Genomic DNA, 27,459 nt, shown 5'->3' on the forward strand with positions numbered 1-27,459 from the left:
ACACCACAGCCCATGGCAACACCGGATCCTTAACCCACTGAGCAAGGCCAGAGATCAAACCCGCGTCCTCATGGATGCTGGTCAAGTTCGTTAACTACTGAGCTAGGATGGGAACTCCTCCACTGCAAATTCTGCAAACAATTTGTTTTCAAAGATAATCCAAACCTACCATGGACCTTAAGACTTGAGAATCTCTTTGGAAGAACTTATTAATGTGAATGTTTTCCTATTTCCTAAAGAAAAAGGAAGAGACACACAGCAGAAAAAAAAAAAGAAAAGAGTCCAGGAAGACCTTGAACACAAAACCTGCGGGGAATGGAGCATTTGCAAACCCTTGTCTTCATTTTATCTTGACAGTAGAGCTTCCCTTTTCCTTTCCTCTCTGCTGTCCCTCAACTTCCTGATATCTTTCACTGCACTGAACCTCTGCTTCCATGCAAACCCTTTGTGATGTCTCAGCAGCACACACACAAAGGTCCTTTTCAGAAGCTCTGCGCTGGCAGTATACTTGTTTGGTACTTACCAGCTGCTTGTTAAGTCCTCTCACATCCTGGTGCACAGAGCACTATAGATAATTAACATTGTGAATTCCCTATAAATATCCAAGCCAATGTCCCCTTGGTCAAAGATTTCAAAAACAAGAAAATCCTTTGTGTGAACAGGAAACTGATTTGCGTACTTACTGTTAACTAGACAAACAACTTGCAAGTGAATTGCATTTGTTCTCTTGGCAGCTCTGTTTGTATAAAGAGGCTTAACTGGAAGATTAAAACAAATTCTATCTTAAAATAGTGAGCCGTAAAACCATACACCTGCTCAGAGTTCAAAGGACCGTGGTCTTATTACAGGTTGTATAAGCATCAGGAAATTTTTACACAGAAAATGGTTCATAGCAACAAACCTGGACATCTTAGGCCAATTCTCCCCAAGTCCAAGGTTTCCTGGGATGAAAGACTGCAAATGGGAAGCCAGACTTACCAGCTTCTTCAAGGAGAACCAGCCAGACTGATAGCATGGAGTGCTTTGGGAACTTGCATGGTATCATTAATGCAAGGAATGAGTTCTAAAGTGCAGGGAAAACACAAGACCACTTTCGGATCCTGTGCCAGGAGGTTTTGCTAATTCCGGAATAGTTAGGGCTATGAAAAAAAAAAAATGCTGCTTCCTGGCCTGGGTGGTGATTACTCTTTATTTTCCATCAAAGGTATGTGTGAGCCAAGAGAACAAAAAATAGATGGGAGACACAAAAGAGAAATGTTTGAGAAGCCACGGGCTATTCAAGCTTTCCCCTCGACTGAGATTTTCTGGGAGACGACCCACACACAAGATAAAATAAATACGATCCAGGTGTGCAGAGGGAGCTGCAGGGAGGGGCCCATGCATCCAGGTGTTAAGAAAATGACTATTGTTTTTATTACTACTTACGATTTTCAAATCAATGACCTAACTCGGCCCAGGATAAACAGACCACTTCTTAGAGGATAGCTGGGCTTATTTTTTTAACCTAAAGCAGGAAACGCTCCTCCTGGGGCTCTGGCCCTCTCCTGAAGCTGCCCCTGGGCCCCCTGCCAAGGCCAAGCTCACCAGGCCCCTATTGTTCTTTTTGATTTCCTCCAATCCTTCTGCCTTAGCCATCTCACTTCTCTCCTTAATGTCCCTCCTGCATGTAAGGTGACCTGCACTCCCCACCTCCCTGCTTAGAGCAGGGAAGACCCCTTGTTGGCTTTGTCTTCTCCACACAGAGTCATAAAAAACCCACTACAAGTTGAGACTAGGCTGGGCGTTCATGGGGCTCTGGGATGACTATGTGTCCCTTAGATGAGACAAATGGTTGTTGGGAACTGGAGTTATTTCTCAGGATCCCTCCTGTGTGGTGTGCAAAGAGGTGGGTCACTTGAGGGCTGGATGGCCATCAAGTCCCCTGGGGCGAGGGGAGCTCACAGAGTGTCCCGTGGCAGCTTTCAATCTCTTACAGAATAAGGGACCCAATCTCCTGCTAAAAATCAGGCTCTGTTTCTTCCACTGCAAGAATTAGATCTTAATTATTCACTTTCCAGAAAAACTTTTTTTTTTTTTTTTTTTTTGTCATTTCTTGGGCCGCTCCCACGGCATATGGAGGTTCCCAGGCTAGGGGTCGAATCGTGGCTGTAGCCACTGGCCTACGCCAGAGCCACAGCAACACGGGATCCGAGCCGTGTCTGCGACCCACACCACAGCTCACGGCAACGCCGGATCGTCAACCCACTGAGCAAGGGCAGGGATCGAACCCACAACCTCATGGTTCCTAGTCAGATTTGTTAACCACTGTGCCATGATGGGAACTCCCTCCCCAGAGAAACTTTCTTTACAAAGCTCCCAAGTTTAAGCCTCTTGGCAGTTTTAGCAGAGGTTTACAACTGGCTTGACTCAGAAACATATATATTACTCTGCCTATCTCTAAAGTTCCTCTTTTTCTTCAAATGTCTCTTCTGCTTCTGGATAACTAAATGTATGTAATTTTATAATTCCAGAGAAAACCCCTAAAAAAGAAAGTGTGCAGTGGTTGAGCTCAGGTGAGTGGGATCATGACAGCTGCTTGCTGCCACTTGGTTGCAATGCTGCTTGTTGGAATTCTCTTTGCTTTTATGTCGAAGAAGAGAAGTCTGTCCTGTATGAGCGCCTCTCCAGGAAGCAGCCTCTGCACTTCATCGGATTGCCCACTCTTTCTTTTCTGGCTATTTCGGTAAACAGCCCAGGCCTCAGGTTCAAACATGGATGGATTGCTTCCTAACTGTGTAACCTTGGGGATCATTCTCGTTACTTCTCCAAACCTTGGTGTCTGGCTTAGCACCACAGCCAACAGTCTTATCTGGTCTTCCTTTCTGGATTTTTCCCTTGGAGTCAGAGGCCACTTCCCCCTAAACTGAAAAAGACAAAGCATTGCCACGCAACTAACAAAGACCTGATGCCTGTTCCTTGACCCTCCCTTTAGATTTCCTATTTCCTGCTGCAGCTGCTGAAATTAGGGATTCACTCACTTGAACAGTTTCTACTGACTCATTTTTCATTTTCCTGTGACATCTACAACACTTACTATATATATATATAGAGAGAGAGAGGGAGAGAGAGAGAGATAGAGAGAGGGAAAGACAGACAAAGAGAGAGAGAAGTACCCAACAGGTGGTGGTGAAAACTTAATAAATGTTCATCATATAAGTGAAAGAACTAACTACTTAATGAAAACCTGAAGAATACAACCTTTTCATAACTAAAAGAGACATGTCTGGACCCACAAATGTATTATTTAGAAATACACTTTGCAACACCCAACACCAAAAGTACTCCCAATGACCAACTGACTTCATTGAAACGATTTTGCGTGAACAGGAATGTTCCCATCCCCACCAGGTTTGCCCAGCAACACGGTTCAAGGATGAATCCAGAGAGGCCAGACTTGCCTGATTGAAGGAAGGTCAGGTTGCCCTGTCTGTGACATTCATCAGGTGTTTCCTCATACCATGAGTCAAAGATGGTTATTAGGTAGATACAGAAGTCTTTTGTTGCTAAAGAATAGTGGAAAAAAAAATCCCAGATAATGAAATTAGTTAGAAAATACTGAAACTATAAACAGTGATAAAAATAGCACTTTCAAAGGATTCTATTGAGGACAGAATGAGATCTTATATGTCATATACTGAGCACAGAGCCTAGCTCATGGTAAGTGCTCAGTGAACGTTAAGCCATTGTTATTTTTGTTAGAGTGTAAAATAGCCTTTTGAAATCTCAGAGACTGCAACTGAGCCAAAAAACAATCCAACAATGTTTATAAATATGCACTAATAACAAGCATCTGCTGTGATTTAATGTCATGTCATCATAAAACATCCATCTTGGTAGGGATCCCTGGACGTAGGGTCTGAGGGAGGGAAGTGGATGCCTATGAATGGTTGAGAGAATGCTTTTCAGGAAAAACCTGTAAAGGGGGTGAGGAAAGTAAGAGATGGGAGGGGTCAAAGCAGAGCATGGATGTGGTCTCAGATTAAGTCTAGTCTTGCTTGCAACTACAGGAAGGCTCTGGAACTTAAACCACACCACAAAGTTGCTGCCCACTGGGAAAAGAAGACTGGTCTTTTGCTAGTCCATATGCATCAGTAATTTGCTGCAGGTTGCACCTCCTCGCCCTCACGTGAAAGATGGGGCATTTATCAAGAGGACAAGGCAGCCCCCATCAGCTGTGGGCAATTCTCCAGAAAGGAACAACTGTAGCAGCTAACCACTCACAGTGGCTGAGGCATGGGTACAAGCAGGCATGGTAGATTGTTTGCAAAATTAGGCCAATTATTACCCTCTGTATCCATGTCCCTTTCAATATGACCCTGTAGTTCCCCTACCTTTTGTATCTGGACTGGCTTTATGACATTTTTAAAAAGTGGTTTCAGATATACAATATAGTGATTCAAAGTTTTTATAGATCATACTCCATTTAAAGTTATCATAAAATACTATCCCCTATGCTGTACAATATATCTTTGTATTTTATTTTAAACATAATAATTTGTACCTCTTAATTCCCTAATCCTATCTTTCCCTTTTTCCCTTCCCTCTCCCCACTGGTAATCACAAGTTTGTTCTCTGTGACTCTGTTTCAGTTTTGTTATATTTATCTACTTTTACTTTTTTAGGTTTCACACAAGTGGTAACATACAGTAATTGTCTTTCTTTGTTTCACTTATTTTACTAAGTATAATACCCTCTAGGTCTATCCATGTTGCAAATAACAAAATTCTGTTATTTTTTTTAGCTGAGTAATATTCCATTGCATACATGTACCACATTTCTTTATCCATTCATCTATTGATGGATACTCAGGTTGCTTCCACAACTTGGCTATTGTAAATAATGCTGCTATGAACACTGGGGTATACATATATTTTGAGTTCATGTTTTCATCTTCTCTGGATATATACCCAGAAGTAGAATTGCTGGGTAGTTCTATTTTCAGTTTTTTGAGGAACCTCCAAACTGCTTTCCATAGTGGTTATGCCAATTTACATACCTACCAACAGTATGCCAGGATTCACTTTTCTCTTTATGATTTATTATGACCAATAAAGTATAGTTGAAGTGACATAATGCCAGTTCTAATTATAGGGCTCAAGAGTCCTAGTGAGCTTTCCCTTGCTCTCTTGGAACTCTGATGTGATCACATGAACAAGTCTGGGTTGACCGGTTAGATGATGAAAGACACTGCTTCAGCTAACAGCCTGCCAACTACCAGACATGTGACTAGAGTAACCAGCGCCCAATCAACACTCAAGCTGAAGCCCAGCTGAGTTCCGCTGAGCCTGGACAAATCGGCACAACTATGCAACTAACTGGTAGACTCAGGAGCAAAAAATAAATGGTGGTTGTTTTAAGCCAATGAGCTTAGGGCAAGGTAGGTCTTTTTTTAAAAAAATAGTAGATAATTAATACACCTGATAAAGGGACAGAAATATGGAGTTAACACAGGCAATAAAGCATCTTAAAGCAATAATTCCTATAATGATGGAATGGTTTTTCTCAGGGGAGATTTTTAAAAGAGTAATTGTGACTTGAAAAAATAATATAAAAATCACTTGTGATAGAGAATGATGGAGGATGATATGAGAGAGAGGATGTATATGCGTGTGTGACTGGGTCACTTTGCTGTCCAGCAGAAATTGACAGAACATTATAAATCAATTGCAATAAAAATAATATAAAAAACTAATCATGTCCATATGCATCAGTAACTTGCTATCATAATTAGGCACATTTTTCTCAGTAAATATCAAATCCACCTCCGGAGTCTAGCTAATTCCTGTCTAGCCTCAAGGATACATTTCTAAAAATCAGCTTTTGTCTAAGGATGGTGATCTTACCTCAATCACTAAAGAAACCTCTTGAGATATACTCAAGAGAAGGAATTTCAGGGCTTGAGGACTGGGTCTCCTATTTTTTCACGTGTATAATTTGGCAAATAACTGGTCTGAATTAACTTCTTCAGGAGCTAAGAAAGGATAATATTATTTATCCACAGCGAAAATTTGTTAAGAGGGTCAAATGAAATATCAATGTGAAAGTCTAGGTAAAGAGAGATGTGTTCTACAAACAGAACTCAGTTCAAAGGGACCCAATCTGATAACCTCCTTGGAAACTCTGTGATAAAAAGATAAACAACCAGGAGTCCTTATTTTATAAAGCTCTTGACACTTCCTGAGATAAATGTGAAGTAGATTTTGAGACACATGTTCAAAGTTTGAGACCCTGTGATTATATTCCCTAAAAAGTGAGATAAGAGCATCTTGAAATTCTCACCCTGAGGAAGACACCCAAAATATGTCTCAGCAAGGAATTATAATTGACTATGAGCAGGGAAGAGTCGTTGGGACATAGCTGAGACTACTTTTGAAATAGTGTCCTAAAGTCTTCAACAAAGGGAAAATGGAAAAAAATCCCAGGTACAGGAGCTCCCACCGTGGCTCAGTGGAAATGAATCTGACTAGCATCCATGAGGGTGCAGGTTTGATCCCTGGCCTTGCTCAGTGCATTAAGGATCTGGTATTGCTGTGGCTGTGGTGTAGGCTGGCAGCTGTAGCTCCATTTTACCCCTAGCTTTGGAACCTCCATGTGCTGTGGGTGTGGCCCTAAATAGACAAGGAAGGAAGGAAGAAAGAAGGAGAGAGAGAGAGAGAGAGAGAGAAAGAAAGAAAGAAAGAAAGAAAGAAGAAGAAAGAGAGAGAAAGAAAGAAAGAAGAGAAAGAAAAAAGAGAGAAAGAAAGAAAGAAAGAAAGGAGAAGAAAGAGAGAGAGAGAAAGAAAGAAAGAAAGAAAGAAGAGAAAGCAAGAAAGAAAAAGAAAAATCCCGGTTACATACTGAAGGCCTAAACAGTGTTGGCTTTTCAATACAAGACAGCTAAGTGAATACAAAATTCACTCAAAAAAAAAAAAAAATTCAACCTAAAAAATCCTGTTAAAATGACTGAAAAGTATATATACATATAAAAAGATAAATCTTAGCTGAGCTGTAAATTTGAAAGACATGCCATCAACTGGTTTCTGAACTATTACATACCCTGATATCAAGTAAAACCTAAGAGCACTAAGGAAGTCACAGCCTTATACAGAAGAAATAGGTCACAGTGTGTTTTCCCAACTGTGCCCCCAAATAACCCAAAAGGCAGAAACAGTGTTAACTAGGGAAAAGAGTAGAATGAAGACAGTTGGTGAGGTGATTCATTACAGGTGACAAAACATTTACATCAGTATCCACCCACGTCACCATCATCATGAAGGGACTGGTCTCAATTCTTAGAGCTACAGATTCTTCATTAGTCTGCAGATTCAAGCCATGAGGGTGGCTTTCTAAAGTGAGGCTTGAGGCGTAGGAAATCTTGAAGAAGCTGAGGTTGGAGAACCAGTACTATGGGTAGCCAGTGGTGCCTGGAGGGACGGGACCCTTGGTATTCTGTCCCACACAAGCCAGGCTGCTGTCACCAGAATCTGTTTCAGTGTTACATGAACAGTGGTTTTCATCTCAGGTAAGACTCACATCTACAGCTGAGAACAACCCGAATGTTTAAATGTTTGAAGAAAGCCACAGAAGAGGCATCAAAGAAAAGGCATCTATTTGTGGAGTTCTAAACTCAACAAAATAGAAGAACGAACCCCTGAGCCAATGATGGAACCACAGCACATAAAATTTCAAAATAACACAAACAGAGGAAATTAAATAAAACTGCAACATAAACATTATTCATTGCCTCATATTGGTTGGAAGGGATATTGTGTTCAAAAAAAGAAAAAAGAAAGAAAGAAAGGAATAGATTGCAATGAAAAGCAGCAAAGGAGATCTCTGAAGTTAAAAATAAAATCTGAAGTTCCCATCATGGCACAGCAGAAACAAATCTGACTAGGAACCATGAGGTCACAGGTTCAATCCCTGGCCTCGCTCAGTGGGTTAAGGATCTGGTGTTGCCATGAGCTGTGGTGTAGGTCGCAGATGCAGTTCGGATCTGATGTTGCTGTGGCTGTGGCATAGGACAGCAGCTAGCTCCACTTGAGCCCCGAGCCTGGGAACCCCCATATGCCACGTGTGTGGCCCTAAAAAGCAAAAATCAACAAAAAATAAGGTCAACATATGATAGTCCAAATAGCAAAATGCACCCAGCAGAACAGTCAGATAATCAGCTGGAAGATGGAGGCAAGTGACTCTCCTGCCATGCAGTGCATAAACTGGTGAAAAAAGTGAAGGAAACTTAAGGAACATGAAGAAGAGACCTGGGAGAAAAATCATCCGTTTAGTAGGAATTCTCGGATGCAGAAGAAAGAGGAAGAAATAATAAAAATAATAATACTGTAAAATGCTCTTATCAGATCTTCAAGTGAAAAACTCCAAATTAAAAAAAACAAACAAGCAAAAAACAGAAGGAAACACTAGACTCACTGTAAAGAAATTTCAGAACCCAAACAGTAGACAGATTATCCTAAAACACTTCCCAGAGACAAAGAGTGTACCAATAAGGAAGAAGAATCAGAGCAACACTCAACTTTTTATCTGCCACCAGCATTGCTAGAAAGCAAGGGAACAACACCTCATGATTCTGAGAGCCCTTCTGAACTGGCAACTCTAGGTTCGGATCATTTATGTTCAATTTTAATAATATTCTCGTATAAGTGTTTTCAAGGCTCAGGATTTTCTCCTGCATGTTGCTTTGGCCACATTCGATAGGTTGTGTTCTCCTTGTGATTCAGCTCTAACTTATTTAGACTTTTGAGTTTTTTTGTTGTTGATTTAGTATGTATTAAAGTTAGAAAAATATGGCTGAAATAAATTCTCCACTTTGAAATTTATTGCACATTTGTAGATAAATGTGCATCTCTCAACAAACATATGACCCATTTGGGGGAAAGCACAGCCATCCTGTGTCCTCATGGATGCTAGCTGGATTTGTTAACCACTGAGCCACGATGGCACCTCCCTCAATGCTTAGAAGAGTTTTTTTCAATGGTACCTTTTCTGAATAAGGATGCAAAACATGCTCCCCAAGAGTTCCCGTCGTGGCTCAGTGGTTGGAGAGTCCAACGAGGAACCATAAGGTTGCGGGTTCGATCCCTGACCTTGCTCAGTGGGTTAAGGATCCTGCATTGCTGTGGCTCCAGCATAGGCCGGCAGCTACAGCTCCAATTAGACCCCTAGCCTGGGAACCTCCATATGCCACGGGAGTAGCCCTAGAAAAGGCAAAAAAAGACAAAAAAAAAAAAAAAAAAAAGCATGCTCCCCAAATATTTATCTTTATCTTACCTTTCAGTGAAAAACAATTCAAGAGTGAATAAAGTACAGGATATGATGACTAATTAGATGTTAGATGTAAGGAGGACAGAGCGAAGCAGATCTGGGGGGAAAAATGAGTATTTCTTGTCTGGACATGTTGAAATTGAAGTACTCTAAAGTTATTCAGATAGAGATGGCCTTCAAACATTCAGATACAGAGGATGGAAGAAGTCAGTGTTGGACATAGAAACATGGGTTTAATCCGAATCCAAGAATAATTAAATGTGGATCCAAGAACAGATTTGGTGCCAAATCTGATCAGTCCACAGTTAGACTGAAGAAGACATGTGTTTGGAAGGACTGTGAAGCCAAGTCAATGTTGAGCAATGATGAGTACAAGGACAAATCAGCGAGGTGAGCCAGGGCATGGGTGAGCAGTATGCATGTGGGCATGCAGTACATTCACTCACTCTGTTAGTAGCTGAAGTCATGGTGAGAATGAGGTTGTCTCCTTACGGTACACAGCATGAGAAGAAAATAGGGATTAAGATGAATCCAATGGATCACTAATATTTAAGTAGACAAAAGAAGGTCTGTCTTGACACAGGTTCAGCATGTTTTATCAACCTAAAAGTGGGTTGCCACCTGTCACAAAACCCTTCCTAATTTCTTCAGCCTACAGTGATTTTTCCCACTTCTGAATTCCTACAGCACATATTCAAAACCTTACACTAGGCATATAATAACCTAGTGTGTTAGATTTTCTCACATGCATATATCCTGCCTTCGCAACTAGATTCCCATATCCTTGAGAGAACTGACTTTTATACCTTGCATTTCCTCTCATTATTATTAAATTACAACAGCATAATTTACTGAGTCCTGAATTAAGTCACAATCTCACGTCATTCCCTAGCAATTAGGAGACTTGCCTATTGGTGCGAAACAATTTAAAAGAAGAGTAATTGAAGCTGGAAGGACAATAATAAACTCAAGAAAGATAATAATAAATAATAAATAATAAGACTAGATTTCAGAAGGATTCTAAAATTCTAAAATTAGATACAGCTGACAAGATATGTGCTCTAGGCCAAACAAAGCAGGATGGAAAATCTGAATTTATATTGCAATAACCATTGACTGAGGACTGGAAATATTTACTCAAGAAATCCATTGGGTTGTAGTTATTATGTCAAACACTCATTTGGTTATTATCAATTTTTGTAGTGAACTGGCATAGCCAACCATTATTAAAGGAAAATCAGATTGAGGGCTCTACTGCAAACCAAACCAAAGCTAGAATAAATTCAATTTTCTCCTTTAACTTTTCTTCTTATTAAATGAATCTTTACAGGAGGCTGTGTTTTGGCAGAATGATTGAGTGTATTTGTTGCAAGATTGAGGGAAAATTAGAATCTGCAAGCAGATGATGAAATGTGCTCAGTGAGTATTACCACATTTTAGTTAAGACATGAATAATTTAAAAGAGACCAAAAGTTTATAAGTTAGCCTTCTAAACATTCTGTGAGGGGTTCATTATGAGATATAGTTTTACCTAAAGCCCCATAAAATCTCATACGTCTTGCTCTTTTCTCTTTCTCCCTCTATTTTTAGTATCTCATTTTCTATAAGACATATAGAACTGTGCTTCAAAGCGAAAGTAATTCAATCTGCAAGTTCAGCAGTACCAAACATAAAATAGACTTACCAGTGAGAAAGAAATAATCTAGATGATCACAAAAAAAGAAATCACTTTCAAGAAGGCACACTTGGTCAAATATTTTTCAAGCCTTGATTTTTATAGAGCAAGTTTAGGTTGACAGCAAAATGGTGGGGAGGTACCGAGGTTTCGCATATAAACCCTGCCCCCAATAAGCATGGCCTCTTCCATTGTCAACATAATTCACCAAATGTCACTTTTTTTTTAACTAGAGATAAAACTACATATCATAATCATAATCACCCATAATTTACTTTAGGGTTCCCTCTCAGTGTTGCATATTCTATGGGTTCAAATATATGTATATATAATGACATGTGTCCACCATTATAACATCATATAGAATTTTTTTTACTGCCCTAAAAATCCTCTATGCTCTGCCTATTCATCTCTCCCTGCTCCGTCCTTCCACCAGAAACCAGTGATTTTTTATTGTCGCCAGCATTTTTCTCTCTGCTAAATTTCATATAGCTGGAATCATACAGTATGTAGCCTCTTCAAATAGGCTTTTTTCATGTAGGAATATGCACTTAAAGATTTCTCCATGTCTTTCCATGGCTTGATAGATCACTTCCTTTTACTGCTGAATAATATTCCATTGTCTGGATATACCACAGTTTATTTATCCATTCACCTGTTGATATGAATATCAATAAGCTGATTCTAAAGTTTATGCAAATGGAAATCTAATAAAGTGGGGGTCATGATACTCATATCAGACAAAATAGATTTTAAAACAAAGCCCATAAAGAAAGACAAAGAAGGACATTGTTTAATAATAAAAGGATAGGTTCAAGAAGAGGATAATACACTCATCAATATACATGTCCCTAATATAGGAGCAACCAAATATATACAATAAATACAAACATAAAAGGAGAAATTAGTGGGAATACAATGACAGTAGGAGATTTTAACATGCCACTGACATCAATGGACAGAGCCTCTAGACACAGAAAAACAAATAAGGCAACAGAGATCCTAAATGACATAACAGAAAAGTTAGACAATTAAGTCTAACTTTTGATAGTTTCAGGACATTACATCCAAAAAAATCAGAATATACATTTTTTTCAAGTTGCACATGGAACATTCTCAAGGATCAGTCACATACTGGAGCACAAAACTAACCTCAACAAATTTAAGAGTATAGAGATTATTTCAAGTATCTTCTCTGGCCACAATGGCATGAAACTAGAAAGCAACCACAGGAAAAGTAATGAGAAAAAAATGACTATGTGGAGACTAAATAACATGCTACTAAAAAAGCCAATGGTCAACAAGGAAATCAAAAGGGAAATTAAAAAATACATCGAGACAAATAATAATGAAAACACACCATTCAAAATCTATGGGATGCTGCAAAAGCAGTGCTTAGAGTGAAGTTTATAGTGACAAAGGCCTTCTTTAGAAAAGAAAAATCTAAAATTGGCAACTTAACTCACCACCTAAAAGAACTGGATAAAGAGCAACAGACAAAATCTAAAGTCAGCAGAAGGAAGGAAATCATAAAGATCAAAGAGAAAAATCAATAAAACAGAGATTCAAAAAACAATAGAAAAAAATTAATAAAACCAAGAGCTGGCTTTGAAAGGGTAAACAAAATTGACAAACCTCTGAACAGACTAACCAAGAAGAGCAAAGAAAGAACTCAAACAAAATAAGAAATGAAAAAGGAGAAATCTTAATGGATATTTCAGAAATACAAAAAAAATAAATAAATAAGAGAATACTATGAACAATTATATACCAGCAAATCTGACAACCTAGAAGAAATGGACAACTTTCTAGAGACATACAGGCTACCAAAACTGAATCAAGAAGAATTGGATCAATTGAACAGATCGATCACTAGAAATTAAATTGAGTATGTAATAAAAACACTCCCTACAACAAAAGTCCAGAACCAGATGGCTTCACAGGTAAATTATACCAAACATACAAAGAACTTATACCCACCCTTCTTAAAATTTTCAAAAAGGTTGAAGAAGAAGGAACATTACCAAAGACATTCTATGAAGCTACCATCACCTTAATACCAAAACCGAAAACACTACCAAAAAAGAAAATTATCAGCCAATCTCTCTGATGAATATAAACGCATAAATTCTCCACAAAATTGTATCCGATCAAATCCAACAACATATAAAGAACACATACCACGACCAAGTAAGATTCATCCCAGGTTCACAAGGATGGTTCAACATATACAAATCAATCAACATCATACACTGCATTAACAAAAGAAAAGCACAAAATCACATGATCATCTCAATAGATGCAGAAAAAGCATTTGACAAAGTCCAACATTCTTTCATGATAAAAACTCTTACTGAAAGTGAGTATAGAGGGAACATAGCTTAACATAATCAAAGCCATTTATGACAAATACAAATATAATACTCAATGGAGAAAAGCTGAAAGCCTTCCCACTAAAATCTGGAACAAGACAAGGATGCCCACACTTACCAATTTTATTTAACATACTATTGAAATCCTGGCCACAGCAACCAGGCAAATAAAAAGAAATAAAACATATCCAAATTGGAAAAGAAGAGATAAAATTGTCACCCTGTGCATACGCCATGAAACTATATATAGAAAACCCTAAGGACTCCACACAAAAACTACTCAAAATGATCACCGAATTCATCAAAGTATCAGAATACAAGACTAACGTTCAGAAATCAGTTGCATTTCTGTATACTAACAACGAAATATAAGAAAAGGAATATAAAAATACAATACCTTTTAAAATCACACCCCCCAAAATTAAATACCTACGAATGAACCTGACCAAGGAGGTGAAAGACATATGCTGAGAACTATAAAACATTAATCAAGGATATTAAAGATAATTCAAAGAAATGGAAAGATACTCCATGCTCCTGCATTGGAAGAATCAATATTGTTAAAATGGCCATACTGCCCAAAGCAATCTACAGATTCTGTACAATCCCTGTCAAATTACCCATGACATTATTCACAGAACCAGAACAAATAATCCATAAATTTATATGGAACTATAAAAGAGCCAGAATTGCCAAAGCAATCCTGAGGAACAAAAACCAAGCTGGAAGCAAAAATCTCCCAGACTTCAGACAATATTACAAAGCTACAGTAGTCAAGACAGTGTGGTACTGGTACAAAAACAGACATATAGACCAATAGAACAGAATAGAGATCCCAGGGGAAAAAACCCAGATACCTGTGGTCAATTAATCTTGACAAAGCAGGCAAGATTATAAAGTGGGAAAATGACAGTCTCTTCAGCAACCGGTGCTGGGAAAAGTGAACAGCTGTATGTAAATCAATGAAACTAGACTTTAGCACAATAATAAACTCAAAATGGCTTAAAGACTTAGGCATAAGACAAGGCACCATAAAACTCCTAGAAGAGTGTTTTATGAACAAAAACTCACACCATGCACAAAAATAAACTCAAAATGGCTTAAAGACTTAAGCATAAGAGAAGATACCATCAAAACTCCTAGAAGAGAACATATGTAAAACATTCTCTGACATCAACTATGCATGTTTTCTTAGGTCAGTCTCCCAGTGCAATACAAATATAAACAAAAATAAACTAATAGGACCTAATCAAACTTATGAGGTTTTGAACAGCAAAGGAAACCATTAAAAAAGAAAAAGAAAAGAAAACCTACAGAATGGGAGAAAATAGTTTCAAACAATGCAACTGACAAGGACTTAATCTCCAAAATAGACAAACAACTCATACAATTCAACAGCAAAAAAACAAACAACTCAACTGAAAAATGGGCAGTAGACCTGAGAGACATTTCTCCAAAGACGACATACAGATAGCCAACAGACACATGAAAAAATGTTCAACACCACTAATTATTAGAGAAATGTAAATATAAACTACAATCAGGTACCACTTCACACCAGTGAGAATGGCTATCTTTAGTAAGTCTACAAATAACAAATGCAGGAGAAGGTGGGAAAAAAGGGAACCCTCTGACAATGCTGGTAGGAATGTAAATTGGCACAACCATTATGGAAAACAGTATGGAAGTACCTCATAAAACTAAATATAGAACTATCATATGACCCTGCAATCCCACTCCTGGGCATAGAGCCAGACAAAACTTTCCTTGAAAAAGATACATGCACCTGTATGTTCACTATAGCACTATTCACAATAGCCAAGACACGGAAACAGGGAGTTCCTATTGTGGTGCAGCAGAAACAAATTGGACTAGGAACCATGAGGCTGTGGGTTAAGGATCCGGTGTTGCCATGAACTGTGGTGTAGGTTGTAGATGTGGCTCAGATCTGGCATTACTGTGGCTGTGGCGTAGGCCAGCAGATGTAGCTCCAATTCAACCCCTAGCCTGGGAACCTCCACATGCCATGGGTGCAGCCCTAAAAAGCAAAAAAAAAAAAAAAAAAAAAAAAAAAAAAAGACATGGAAACAACCTAAATGTCCATCAACAGATGAATAGATTGAGAAGATGTGGTATATATGTACAGTGGAATAATATATAGCCATAAAAAAGAACAAAACAATGCCATTTGTAGCAACACAGATGGGACTAGAGACTCTCATACAAAGTGAAAGAAGTCAGAAGTGGAAAAACAAATACCATATTGTATCACTTATATCTGGAATCTAATTATGACACAATGAACCTATGTATAGAAAAGAAACAAACTCATGGCCTTGGAGAACAGACTTGTGGTTGCTAAGGCAGAGGGGGAGGGAGTGGGATGGACGGGGAATTTGGGGTTAGTAGATGCAAATTATTGCATTTGGAGTGGATAAGCAAAGAGATCCTGCTGCACAGCACAGGGAACTATATCTAGTCACGTGTGATAGAACATGATAGAAGATTACGTAAGACAAAGAATATATATGTGTGTGTGTGTGCATATATATATATACACATGTGTACACACACACACACATATATATATATGACTGGCTCACTTTGCTGTACAGCAGAAATTGGCAGAACATTGTAAATCAACTATAACAAAAAAATTTTTTTTAATCTATGGATGCTGTAAAAGCAGTTCTTACAGAAAAGTTCATAGTGATATAGGCCTTCCTCAAAAAAACAAGAAAAGTCTCAAACAACCTAAGCTACCACAGAAAAATTAAAGAAGAACAAAGAAAACCTAAATTCAGCAGAAGGAAAGAGACAATAAAGATCAGAGAGAAAAACATAATATAGAGATTAAAAAGACAATAGGAAAAATCAATAAAACCAAGAGTTGGTTCTCTGAAAGGGTAAACAAAACAGACAAATCTCTGGCCATGCTTACCAAGGAAAAAAGAGAGAGAACCCAAAATAAGAAATGAAAAAGGATACTTAAAAACCAATGCCACAGAAATACAAAAAAACCTGTAAAGCAATACTATGAACAATTAAACACCAACAAATCTGACAACTTAGTAGAAATGGGAGTTCCCAACATGGCTCATTGGTTAACAAACTTAACTAGTTTTCATGAGGACACGGGTTCCATCCCTGGCCTTGTTCAGTGGGTTAAAGATCCAGCATTGAAATGAGCTGTGGTGAAGGTTGCAGACTCAGCTCGAGCCTGAGTTGCTATGGCTATGGTGTAGGCCAGCAGCACAGCTCTGATTTGACCTCTAGCTTGGGAACCTCCATGTGCCATGGGTTTGGCCCTAAAAAGATAAAAAGACCAAACAAACAAACAAAAAAACCACCCAGTAGAAATGGACAACTTTATAAAAACACAGAGTTCACCAAAATGGAATCAATAAGAAACAGATTATTTGAACAGACCAATCACTAGAAGTGAAATGGAATCTGTAATTTTAAAACAAAAGCAAAAAACTCCCTAGAAATCAAAGCCCAGGCCCAGATGGCTTCACAAGCAAATTCTACCAAACATACAAAGAAGTTACACTGATCTTTCTCAAACTATTCAAAAAACATTTTTTTGGAGTTCCTGTCATGGCTCAGTGGTTGACGAATCCCACTAGGAACCATGAGGTTGTGGGTTCAATCCCTGGCCTCACTCAGTGGTTCACGGATCCCAGCATTGCTGTGAGCTGCAGTGCGGGTCACAGACTCAGCTCGGGTCCTGTGTTGCTGTGGCTCTGGTGTAGGCTGGCGGCTACAGCTCGGATTAGACCCCTAGCCTGGGAACCTCCATTTGCCGTGGGAGCAGCCCTAGAAAAGGCAAAAAGACACACACAAAAAAAGAAAAAAAAATTTTTATGAAGAAGCAAATGACCCAGAATAGCTAACGCAATATTGAAATTGGAGAACTGATGGGCACCTGACTTCAAGACTTACTACAAAGCCATAGCAATCAAGACAATGTGATACTGGGGAAAGATTAGACAATTAGATCAGTGGAATAAAACAGAAAGCCCAGAAACCAACTGCTATAAATATAATTAACTGATGTTTGGAAAAGGAACAAAGGCAGGAGTCTCTTCAACCATTGGTTCTGGAGCAAGTAGACATACATATGCAAAGAAATGAATATTAACACAGACCTTAAACTTTTCTCCCACATTAACTCAGAGTGGATCACTGACCTGAGTGTAAAACACAAAGCTATAAAATCCTAGAAGATAACACAGAAAAAAAGCTTAGATGACCTGGGGTATGGTAATGCATTTTTAGATACAAAGCCAGACACACTATCCATGAAAGAAATACTTGATAAGCTACAGTTTATTAAAATTAAAAATTTGTCTTGCAAAAGACGAGAACAAGAGAATTAAAAAGGAATGGATCTACGTATATGTACAACTGATTTACTTTGCTGTACACCTGAAACTAACACAACTTTGTGAGTCAACTATACTTCAATAAAATTTGTTATAAAAAAGAGAGAGAGAGAAACAGAAGACAAGCCATAGACTGGGATAACATACTTTTAAAAGATACATCTGATAACTTATTCAAAATATGCAAAGAACTCTTACTCTCAACAATAACAAAACAGTGGGAATGTAAGCTGGTACAGCCACTATGGAGAACAGTATGGAGGGACCTTAGAAATCTATACATAGAACTACCAAATGACCCAGCAATCCTACTCTTGGACATATATCCAGCTGAAACTTTCCTTAAAAAAGACACAGGTACACACATGTTCATTGCATCACTATTCACAACATCCAAGACATGGAAACAACCCAAATGTCCATCAACAGACAATTGGATTAGGAAGATGTAGTATATATATACAATGGAATACTACTCAGCCATAAAAAATAATGACACAATGCCATTTGCAGCAATGTGGATGGAACTAGAGACTCTCATACTGAGTGAAATAAGTCAGAAAGAGAAAGACAAATACCATATGATATCACTTATAACTGGAATCTAATATACAGAACAAATGAACATTTACACAGAAAAGAAAATCATGGACTTGGAGAATAGATTTGTGGCTGCCCAGGGGGAGAGGGAGGGAGAGGGAGGGATAGGGAGCTTGGGGTTACTGGATGAAAACTATTGCTCTTGGAATGGATTTACAATGAGATGCTGCTGTGTAGCATTAAGAACTATGTCTAGATACTTACATTGTAACAGAACAATGGGAGGAAAAAGAATGTATACATGTATGTATAACTAAGTCCCCATGCTGTATAGCAGAAAAACAAACAAACAAAAACAAATACAAAAGGGAAAAAACAAAAACAAAACAAAACAAAAAAAGCAATAATAAAACAAACAACCCAATTAAAAAGTAGGCCAAAGACTTTAACAGATTCCTCACCAAACAATATATACAGATGGTAAAAAAACAGATGAAAAGATTCTCCACATTATATGTCATCAGGGAAGGCAAATCAAAACAATGAGATACAACCGCAGACCTACTGGAATGGCCAAAATCCAGAACACTGACAATTCCAAATGATTTGAGAATGTGGAGCAACAGGAACTCTCATACATTGCTGGCAGGAACGGAAAAGGTACAGCCACTTTGGAAAACGGTTTGATCGTTTCTTAAAAAACTAAACATTAGCTTAGCATGCAATTCAGCAATTGCACTCCTTGGCATTTACCCAAAAGAGCTGAACTTAAGGATGTTTATAGCAGCTTTAGTTTAGTTATGCCAACATTTGAAAGCAATCAGACTAACTCCAATATCATTCAACATATTTGCTCTCAGGAGTTTCATATTCTCCTATGCCACCAGGCTTCCTCTGACCTTGAATTTCTCTCTCCTCAGAGTAGAGGCAGACTTTTTTTTTTTTAGAGCCACACCCATGGCATATGGAGGTTCCCAGGTTAGGGGTCTAATCAGAGCTACAGTTGCCAGCCTACAACACAGCCACAGCAACACCAGATCCGAGCTGCGTCTGCAAGCTACACCACAGGTCACCACAACGCTGGATCCTTAACCCACTGAGTGAGGCCAGGGATCGAACCCAGAACCTCATGGTTCCTAGCCGGATTCGTTTCACTGTGCCATGACAGGAACTCCTGTAATTTCTGATCGACAGCCCTTTCCTCATCTCTTTCAGACTTCCCACTGCAATACATGACTTTCAAGTCGCCAGTCCAGTTCCTGTTTTTCTCTGTCTCTGGAGTGACCTATCCAGAGTGGCTCAGCAATAATGAACCTGACTAATATCCATGAGGATGTGGGTCTGCTCCCTGGCCTCACTCAGTGGGTTAAGGATCCAGCATTGCCATGAGGTGTGAAAAGGCAGCTTGGATCCCACATTGCTGTGGCTGTGGCGTAGGCCAGCAGCTGAAGCTCCGATTCCACTCTTAGCCTGGGAATTTTCATATGCCTCAGGTAGAGCCCTAAAAAGACAAAAAAGAAAAAAAAAAAAAAAGAGCCACTTGATAGGACATCCTACAAATTCCATTTACTCTCTCAACACAGTTCTACTACTTCATCCCTTCCTTCCCCACCTCTCAGGCGAAGTGCCAGATATCATTCCTAAGTGGACCCCTTCTCTTGTCTCCTTAATTCATCTCCTCTCATCTCCTCACCAGTCTGGCTCCATTAATCATGGCCCTCTCCTGCACCTTTCTCTTGAGGCCTTTCTCATCCCTCCTTGTTCTCTACCTATAAGTATGCGTATACCCATTATCCTATGGATATTCTATATCCATTCTCATTTTTTTAAAAAATGTTTAACCCTGTGTGACAGAAAAATATTTTTAGTTATATCTTCGCATTTCTTTATATTTTCTGGCCTTTCTTCTATTTAATTAGCAAAGGCATTATGTGTTTATTTCTTCAGAGAAGAGATACTGTAATACTTTTTTCAAAAATTGAATTCTTAGCTTTTCTATTTCAGGAGTCTAAAGAAGTTGGAGGGGAAACATGGAAATAAAAAGCATATGTCAATAGATTTGGGAGAACACTAATGAGAAAAAGCCATAGACTGGGAGAAAATATTTACATAAGTATTTCTAACTTAGGACTTAACATTCATAATATGTAAACTACTCCAAAAATCAATAAAAGATTGGCATACGAATCATTGGTGAAGTTGTCAAGCAACGAGAATTCCCATATATTGTTGACAGAAGTGTAAAAGAGTACAACGATTTTGAAGAATTGTTCAGCAGTTTCTTATAAACACAAACCTATTCTATGACTCAGAAATCCCATTGTATGCCTTTACCAAAAAGAAAAAAAAAAAAAAAGTCCACCCAGAGACTTAAGAAGCATGACTATAATAACTAAAAACACCCCAAACCTCCATCAATAACTGAATGAATAAAAAATTCTGGTATATCTATGCAATGCAATGCTACTCAGAACTAAAACAGAACCAATTATTGATATACTTAATAATATAAATGAATCTCAAAAACAATATTAAGGGGGAAAAAACTCAGTAACCAAAAAGTGCATACTATCTGATTCCATTTATATGAAGCCCAAGAACAAACAAACCAAAATTATGGTGAAAGTGTTTGGAAACAATAGTGACCCCTGGTTTTGGGGAAAGGAGGGGATTGACTGGAAGGGGAAAAGAAACTTTTTGTGATGATGGAAATGTTCTTTACCTTATTAGACGTGTGTACTATGTAACTATATACATTTATCAGAATTGAAAATTGAAGATGAATTAGGCTTCCTTACTTCAGACTATACTACAAAGCTACAGTCATCAAAACCATATGGTACTGGCACAAAGACAGCAATATGGATCAGTGGAACAGGACACAAAGCCCAGAATTAAACCCACACACCTACAGTCAACTAATCTATGACAAAAGAGGCAAGAATATACAATGGATAAAAGACAGCCCCTTCAATAAATGGTTATAGGAAAACTGGACAGCCACATGTAAAAGAGTGAAATTAGAACACTTCCTAACACCATACACAAAAATAAACTCAAAATGAATTAAAGACCTACACATAAGACCACATACTATAAAACTCTTGGAGGAGAACATAGGCCAAATAGCCTCTGACAGAAACCACAGCAAAATCTTCTCAGATCCACCTCCTAGAGTAATGACAATAAATATAAAAATGCACAAATGGGACTTAATTAAACTTAAAAGTTTCTGCACAGCAAAGGAAACCTTAAACAAAATGAAAAGACATCCCACAGAATGGGAGAAAATATTTGCCAATGAAGCAACTGACAAGAGATTTATCTCCACAATTTGTAAAAAGCTTCTTCAGTTCAATACCAAAAAAACGAAAAACCTGATCAAAAAATGGGCAGAAGATCTAAACAGACAATTCTCCAAAGAAGACATACAGATGGCCAAAAACACATGAAAAGATGTTCGACATCACTAATCATTAGAGAAATGCAAATTAAAACCACTGTGAGGTACCACCTTACACCAGCCAGAATGGCCATCATCAAAAAGTCTACAAACAATAGGTGCTGGAGAGGGTGTGGAGAAAAAGGAACCCTAGTACACTGTGGGTGGGATTGTAGATTGGTACAACCACTGTGGAAAGCAGTATGGAGATTCCTCAGAAAACTAAACATAGAACTACCATTTGATCCAGCAATCCCACTCCTGGGCATCTATTCAGAGAAAACCATGACTTGCAAAGACACATGTACTCCAATGTTCATTGCAGCACTATTTACAATAGCCAAGACATGGAAACAACCTAAATGGCCATTGACAGAGGAGTGGATCAAGAAGATGTGGTACATATAAACAATGGACTATTACCCAGCCATTAAAAGCACCGAAATACCAGCATTTATAGCAACACATATAGACCTAGAAATTATCATGCTAAGTGAAGTCAGCCATACAATGAGACACCAACATCAAATGCTTTCACTGACATGTGGAATCTAAAAAAAGGACATAATGAACTTCTTTGCAGAACAGATACTGACTCATGGACTTTGAAAAACGTATGGTTTCCAGAGTTCCCGTCGTGGCGCAATGGTTAACGAATCCAACTAGGAACCATAAGGTTGCGGGTTCAATCCCTGCCCTTGCTCAGTGGGTTAACGATCCGTTGTTGCCGTGAGCTGTGGTATAGGCTGCAGACGTGGCTCGGATCCTGCGTTGCTGTGGCTCTGGCGTAGGCCGGTGGCTACAGCTCCAATTGGACCCCTAGCCTGGGAACCTCCATATGCCGCGGGAGCAGCCCAAAGAAATAGCAAAAAGACAAAAAAAAAAAAAAAAAAAAAAGTATGGTTTCCAAATAAGACAGGTTGAGGGGTAGGGGGATGCACGGAGGGTTTGGGAAGGAAATGCTATAAAATTGGGTTGTGATGATTGTTGTACAAGTATAAACGTAATAAAATTCATTGAGTAATAAAAAAAGAAAATTGGAGACCAATTTTATTTTATGTAAATTATACCTCTATAAAATAAACTTTAAATAAGGGAAAATGTATGTGTATATATGTTATATATTCCTGTTTTTGTTTTTGATTGTCTTTTTAGGGCTACACCTGCGGCATATGGAGGTTCCCAGGCTAGGGGTCGAATTGGAGCTATAGCCGCCGGCCTATGCCAGAGCCACAGCCACGCCAGATCTGAGCTGCATCTTTGACCTACACCACAGCTCACAGCAACCCCGGATCCTCAACCGACTGAGCAAGGCCAGGGATGGAACCTGCAACCTCATGGTTCCTAGTCAGATTCGTTTCTGCTGTGCCACAAAGGGAACTCCAGAGACAGGTTCTTTTAAATTAGCTCTAAAATAAAAATCTGAAGTTCCCACTGTGGCTCAACAGGTTAAAAACCTGACATAGTATCCCTGAGGATTCGGCTTTGATCCCTGCCCTCACTCAGATCCTGGTTAAGGATCTGGTGTTGCCACAAGCTGTGGTATAGGTCACAGAAAGGGCTTGGATCCAGTGTCGCTATGGCATAGGCTCCAGCTGTAGCTCCGATTCGACCTTTAACCTAGAAACTTCCATAGGCCACAGGGGCGGCCATAAAAAGAAAAAAAAATTAAAAATTAAAAAAATTAAAATCTCTTGCCCTTAACCCTTTAGGAGAGGTGAAAAGGGGGCATCCATAAATCTATCGAGCTTGGAAAGCCTTGTGTGGCTGTACTAGAAAGGAAAGAGAGAAAAGACTGGTCATATACATAGCTGAAATGGGGGGAACAGATAGACAAAGGCAAGAAGAAAAGACGATGGCAGGCCAAAGGAGACACGTGAAGTAGCCATGGAAATTAGACATAAACACAGCTGACACCCCTCCTCACCCTGCTACTTAAAGCAGCCCCACAGGAGGCAGAAAGAGAAAAGCCAAATGGGACCTCATATTTGCCTTATCTTTTCTGTTCCTAAATCTGGCTTTATTACCCATCACTTTAAGGGGAAAACTTTCCACTAACAGCCTTCTTACAGTTGTTCAACTCTCCAAGACAATTTATAGAGATCAAGCAAGGGTGCTAAGCCTCTGGGTGACTGCAGATCAGGAAACAAGAAAATAGGAGAGAGCTCCGGGCACTGGCTGAGTGTCCTGTTTAAGATGGAGCATTTTCTTCCGAATTAGACAGAGACACCCTGCAAGCTCAGAGCAGCACTCTGAGGCCAGCAGCTCAAGCTGCATCTCCCACTCCTGTCTACTCGAAGCTCCTACCATGTGTGCTTCACCAGCCTTCTTCTCTCTTCCCTTCTTCAAAATTAAAGCTCATTTCCAAAGCTCCTGCTGAAGGGTTCCACTGAGGTTGAGCAGCAGACCCAGGGCCAGCCACACAGGTGACCCAACTCTCCAGCTCAACTCCCCACTTCACTTCTTTTCCCCACCGCTGCCCCCTCAGTCCCGCAAAGGATCCCATGCTATATTGAAGGCATAAATTCAAAGACATTCCAAAAAAATTTAGGAAGCCACTCCTTTTTTTTCTGTCAGGGATATTTTCAGATATGTTTAGCTCCGTATGTTCATTTTTTAAAATCCAGCTTTTCTGAAAATACGAATTCTTTGTAATGTTTAATTATCATCCCTCCTTCGCTTGATAAAAATTCTGAAAAGACTTCTTTCCTTAACCTCAAACAGCTAGGCCCTTAGACATTACCTATAGTATTTCATAACCTATTTAATTAGGCTCTATTCCAGCATCCACAACCCCTCCATTTGGCATTTCTTCCATGCCCATGAATGCCAGGCTTACCTCAGAGGATTTTATACATGTGCTAAAATACCTGCAAGGAAACGTTGTTACCTGCAGGAGAACAGTTAGTACAAACTGAGTACATTTGCCTCTTCCACACCCCAGGGCAAAGGTCCTTTTTTGGGCTTTCCCCCTCCTCATTTTACTTGAAAGGGAAAGAGAGAATTTTGTGGCCTGTCCAAAAATATGTGGCACAGCCTCAGATTCTATGGGAGAAGGACAAAGTAAATACTGAATGCTGGCTCAGTGCAGACACTGGTACCAGGGATTTCATCTGCACAGCTGCCATCTAACCCTCACAGTAAGTATATGAGGTAAGGAGACTGTTTCCATTTTATAGACCGTGGGACTGGAACACTGAGAGCTTAAGCGTTCTATCAGATTCCACTCTACCATGCCATTTCTTGAGGTCATCAGACTGTTTATATTAAACCCAAGCAACAGTGGCTGCAACACTGGCATCTGATCTTGTTTTGGCTGGTGATTTCACATAGGCTATGACAATGGGAAGCTAGCTATATTTTCTTCTATCGAGCAGAGTGAGGTCACAGAGCAAACACACAGCATGAAACTGTGCACTGAGGCTGCGAAGGACAGAAGGCGCTGGTCAGACAGCTGAGCCTGGGTCCCAACTGGTATGTGACCTTGGGATGAGTCTGGGTCCCAGCTGGCTATGTGACCTTGGGGTTGTTTATTTATTCATGCATTCATTCAACGAGTATTTCTCAAACACCTACTATGTGCCAGGCATTCTTCTAGATGCTGAGAATACAGCAGTGGGCAAAACAAGTCATGCCTTTTTTTGGTCTTTTTAGGGCCGCACTCGTGGCACATGGAAGTGTCCAGGCTAGGGGTCTAATCGGAGCTGTAGCTACCGACCTATGCCACAGCCACAGCAGTGCCAGATCCGAGCTGCGTCTGCCACCTACACCACAGCTCATGGTGAAACCAGATCCTTAACACACCGAGCAAGGCCAGGGATCAAACCCGCAACCTCATGGTTCCTTGTTGGACTCGCCAACCACTGAGCCACGACGGGAACTCCTAGGGAGCATGCTCTTGCATCCTTATTCAGAAAAGATACCATTGAAAAAAATTCTTATAAGAATTGAGGGAGGTGCCGTCGTGGCTCAGTGGTTAACAAATACAACTAGCATCCATGAGGACAAAGGTTCAATCCCTGGCCTTGCTCAGTGGGTTAAGGATCTTGCATTGCTGTGGCTGTGGTGTAGGCTGGCAGCTATATCTCTGATTTGACCCCTAGCCTGGGAGCCTCCGCACGCCGCAAGTTCAGCCCTAAAAAGACAAAAGACACACACGCACAAAGAATGGAGACTATCACAGTAAACAGATATCACTTAACACATGTAGAGAGAACAGTATACCTAATGGTAAGAGAAAATACACTCTTTTTAAGATCCATGGACTATTTATAAAAATTGGCCATGTACTTTGTCTCTGTGGCATTGCAGGTTTGATCCCCTGCCTGGTGCATTGGGTCCAGGGATATGGCATGGCTGCAGCTATGGCACAGGTCACAGCTGTGGTTCAGGTTCTATCCCTGGCCCAGGAACTTCCCTATGCCATGACTGTGCCTCCCCCCAAATGGGTCATATGTTTGTTGAGAGATGCACATTTATCTACAAATGTGCAATAAATTTCAAAGTGGAGAATTTATTTCAGCCATATTTTTCTAACTTTAATACATAATAAATCAACAACAAAAGAACTCAAAAGTCTAAATAAGTTAGAGCTGAATCACAAGGAGAACACAACCTATCGAATGTGGCCAAAGCAACATGCAGGAGAAAATCCTGAGCCTTGAAAACACTTATACGAGAATATTATTAAAATTGAACATAAATGATCCGAACCTAGAGTTGCCAGTTCAGAAGGGCTCTCAGAATCATGAGGTGTTGTTCCCTTGCTTTCTAGCAATGCTGGTGGCAGATAAAAAGTTGAGTGTTGCTCTGATTCCTCTTCCTTATTGGTACACTCTTTGTCTCTGGGAAGTGTTTTAGGATCATCTGTCTACTGTTTGGGTTCTGAAATTTCTTTACAGTGAGTTTAGTGTTTCCTTCTGGTTTTTTTTTTGGGGGGGGGTTTGTTTTGTTTTGTTTTGTTTTTAATTTGGAGTTTTTCACTTGAAGATCTGATAAGAGCATTTTACAGTATTATTATTTTTATTATTTCTTCCTCTTTCTTCTGCATCTGAGTATTCCTACTAAACGGATGATTTTTCTCCCAGGTCTCTTCTTCATGTTCCTTAAGTTTCCTTCACTTTTTTCACCAGTTTATGCACTGCATGGCAGGAGAGTCACTTGCCTCCATCTTCCAGCTGATTATCTGACTGTTCTGCTGGGTGCATTTTGCTATTTGGACTATCATATGTTGACCTTATTTTTTGTTGATTTTTGCTTTTTAGGGCCACACACGTGGCATATGGGGGTTCCCAGGCTCGGGGCTCAAGTGGAGCTAGCTGCTGTCCTATGCCACAGCCACAGCAACATCAGATCCGAACTGCATCTGCGACCTACACCACAGCTCATGGCAACACCAGATCCTTAACCCACCGAGCGAGGCCAGGGATCGAACCTGTGACCTCATGGTTCCTAGTCAGATTTGTTTCTGCTGTGCCATGATGGGAACTTCAGATTTTTTTTTTTTTTTTTTTTGTCTTTTGTTGTTGTTGTTGTTGCTATTTCTTAGGCCGCTTCCGCGGCATATGGAGGTTCCCAGGCTAGGGGTCCAATCGGAGCTGTAGCCACCGGCCTACGCCAGAGCCACAGCAACACGGGATCCGAGCCGCGTCTGCAACCTACACCACAGCTCACGGCAACGCCGGATCGTTAACCCACTGAGCAAGGGCAGGGACCGAACCCGCCACCTCATGGTTCCTAGTCGGA

The 27,459-nt window shown here is 39.7% G+C and overlaps 1 protein-coding gene across 1 annotated transcript in view; it reads right to left on the minus strand.

The window, feature by feature from the left end:
• LOC106509551 (uncharacterized) overlaps positions 1 to 27,459 on the minus strand; it is a 190,819-nt gene that overhangs the window by 135,146 nt on the left and 28,214 nt on the right. The window contains exon 3 of the mRNA XM_085011731.1: positions 3,438 to 3,542. Coding sequence (XP_084867857.1) covers positions 3,438 to 3,542 — 105 coding nt within the window. The remainder of the gene's footprint in view (positions 1 to 3,437; positions 3,543 to 27,459) is intronic.

The sequence above is a fragment of the Sus scrofa genome, chromosome 2 (genome assembly GCF_054392235.1).
Source record: "Sus scrofa isolate SSC_HxYL_T2T_F1_AM1 chromosome 2, Sscrofa_HxYL_maternal_Yorkshire_Landrace_v2.0, whole genome shotgun sequence".
Taxonomy (NCBI): Eukaryota; Metazoa; Chordata; class Mammalia; order Artiodactyla; family Suidae; genus Sus; species Sus scrofa.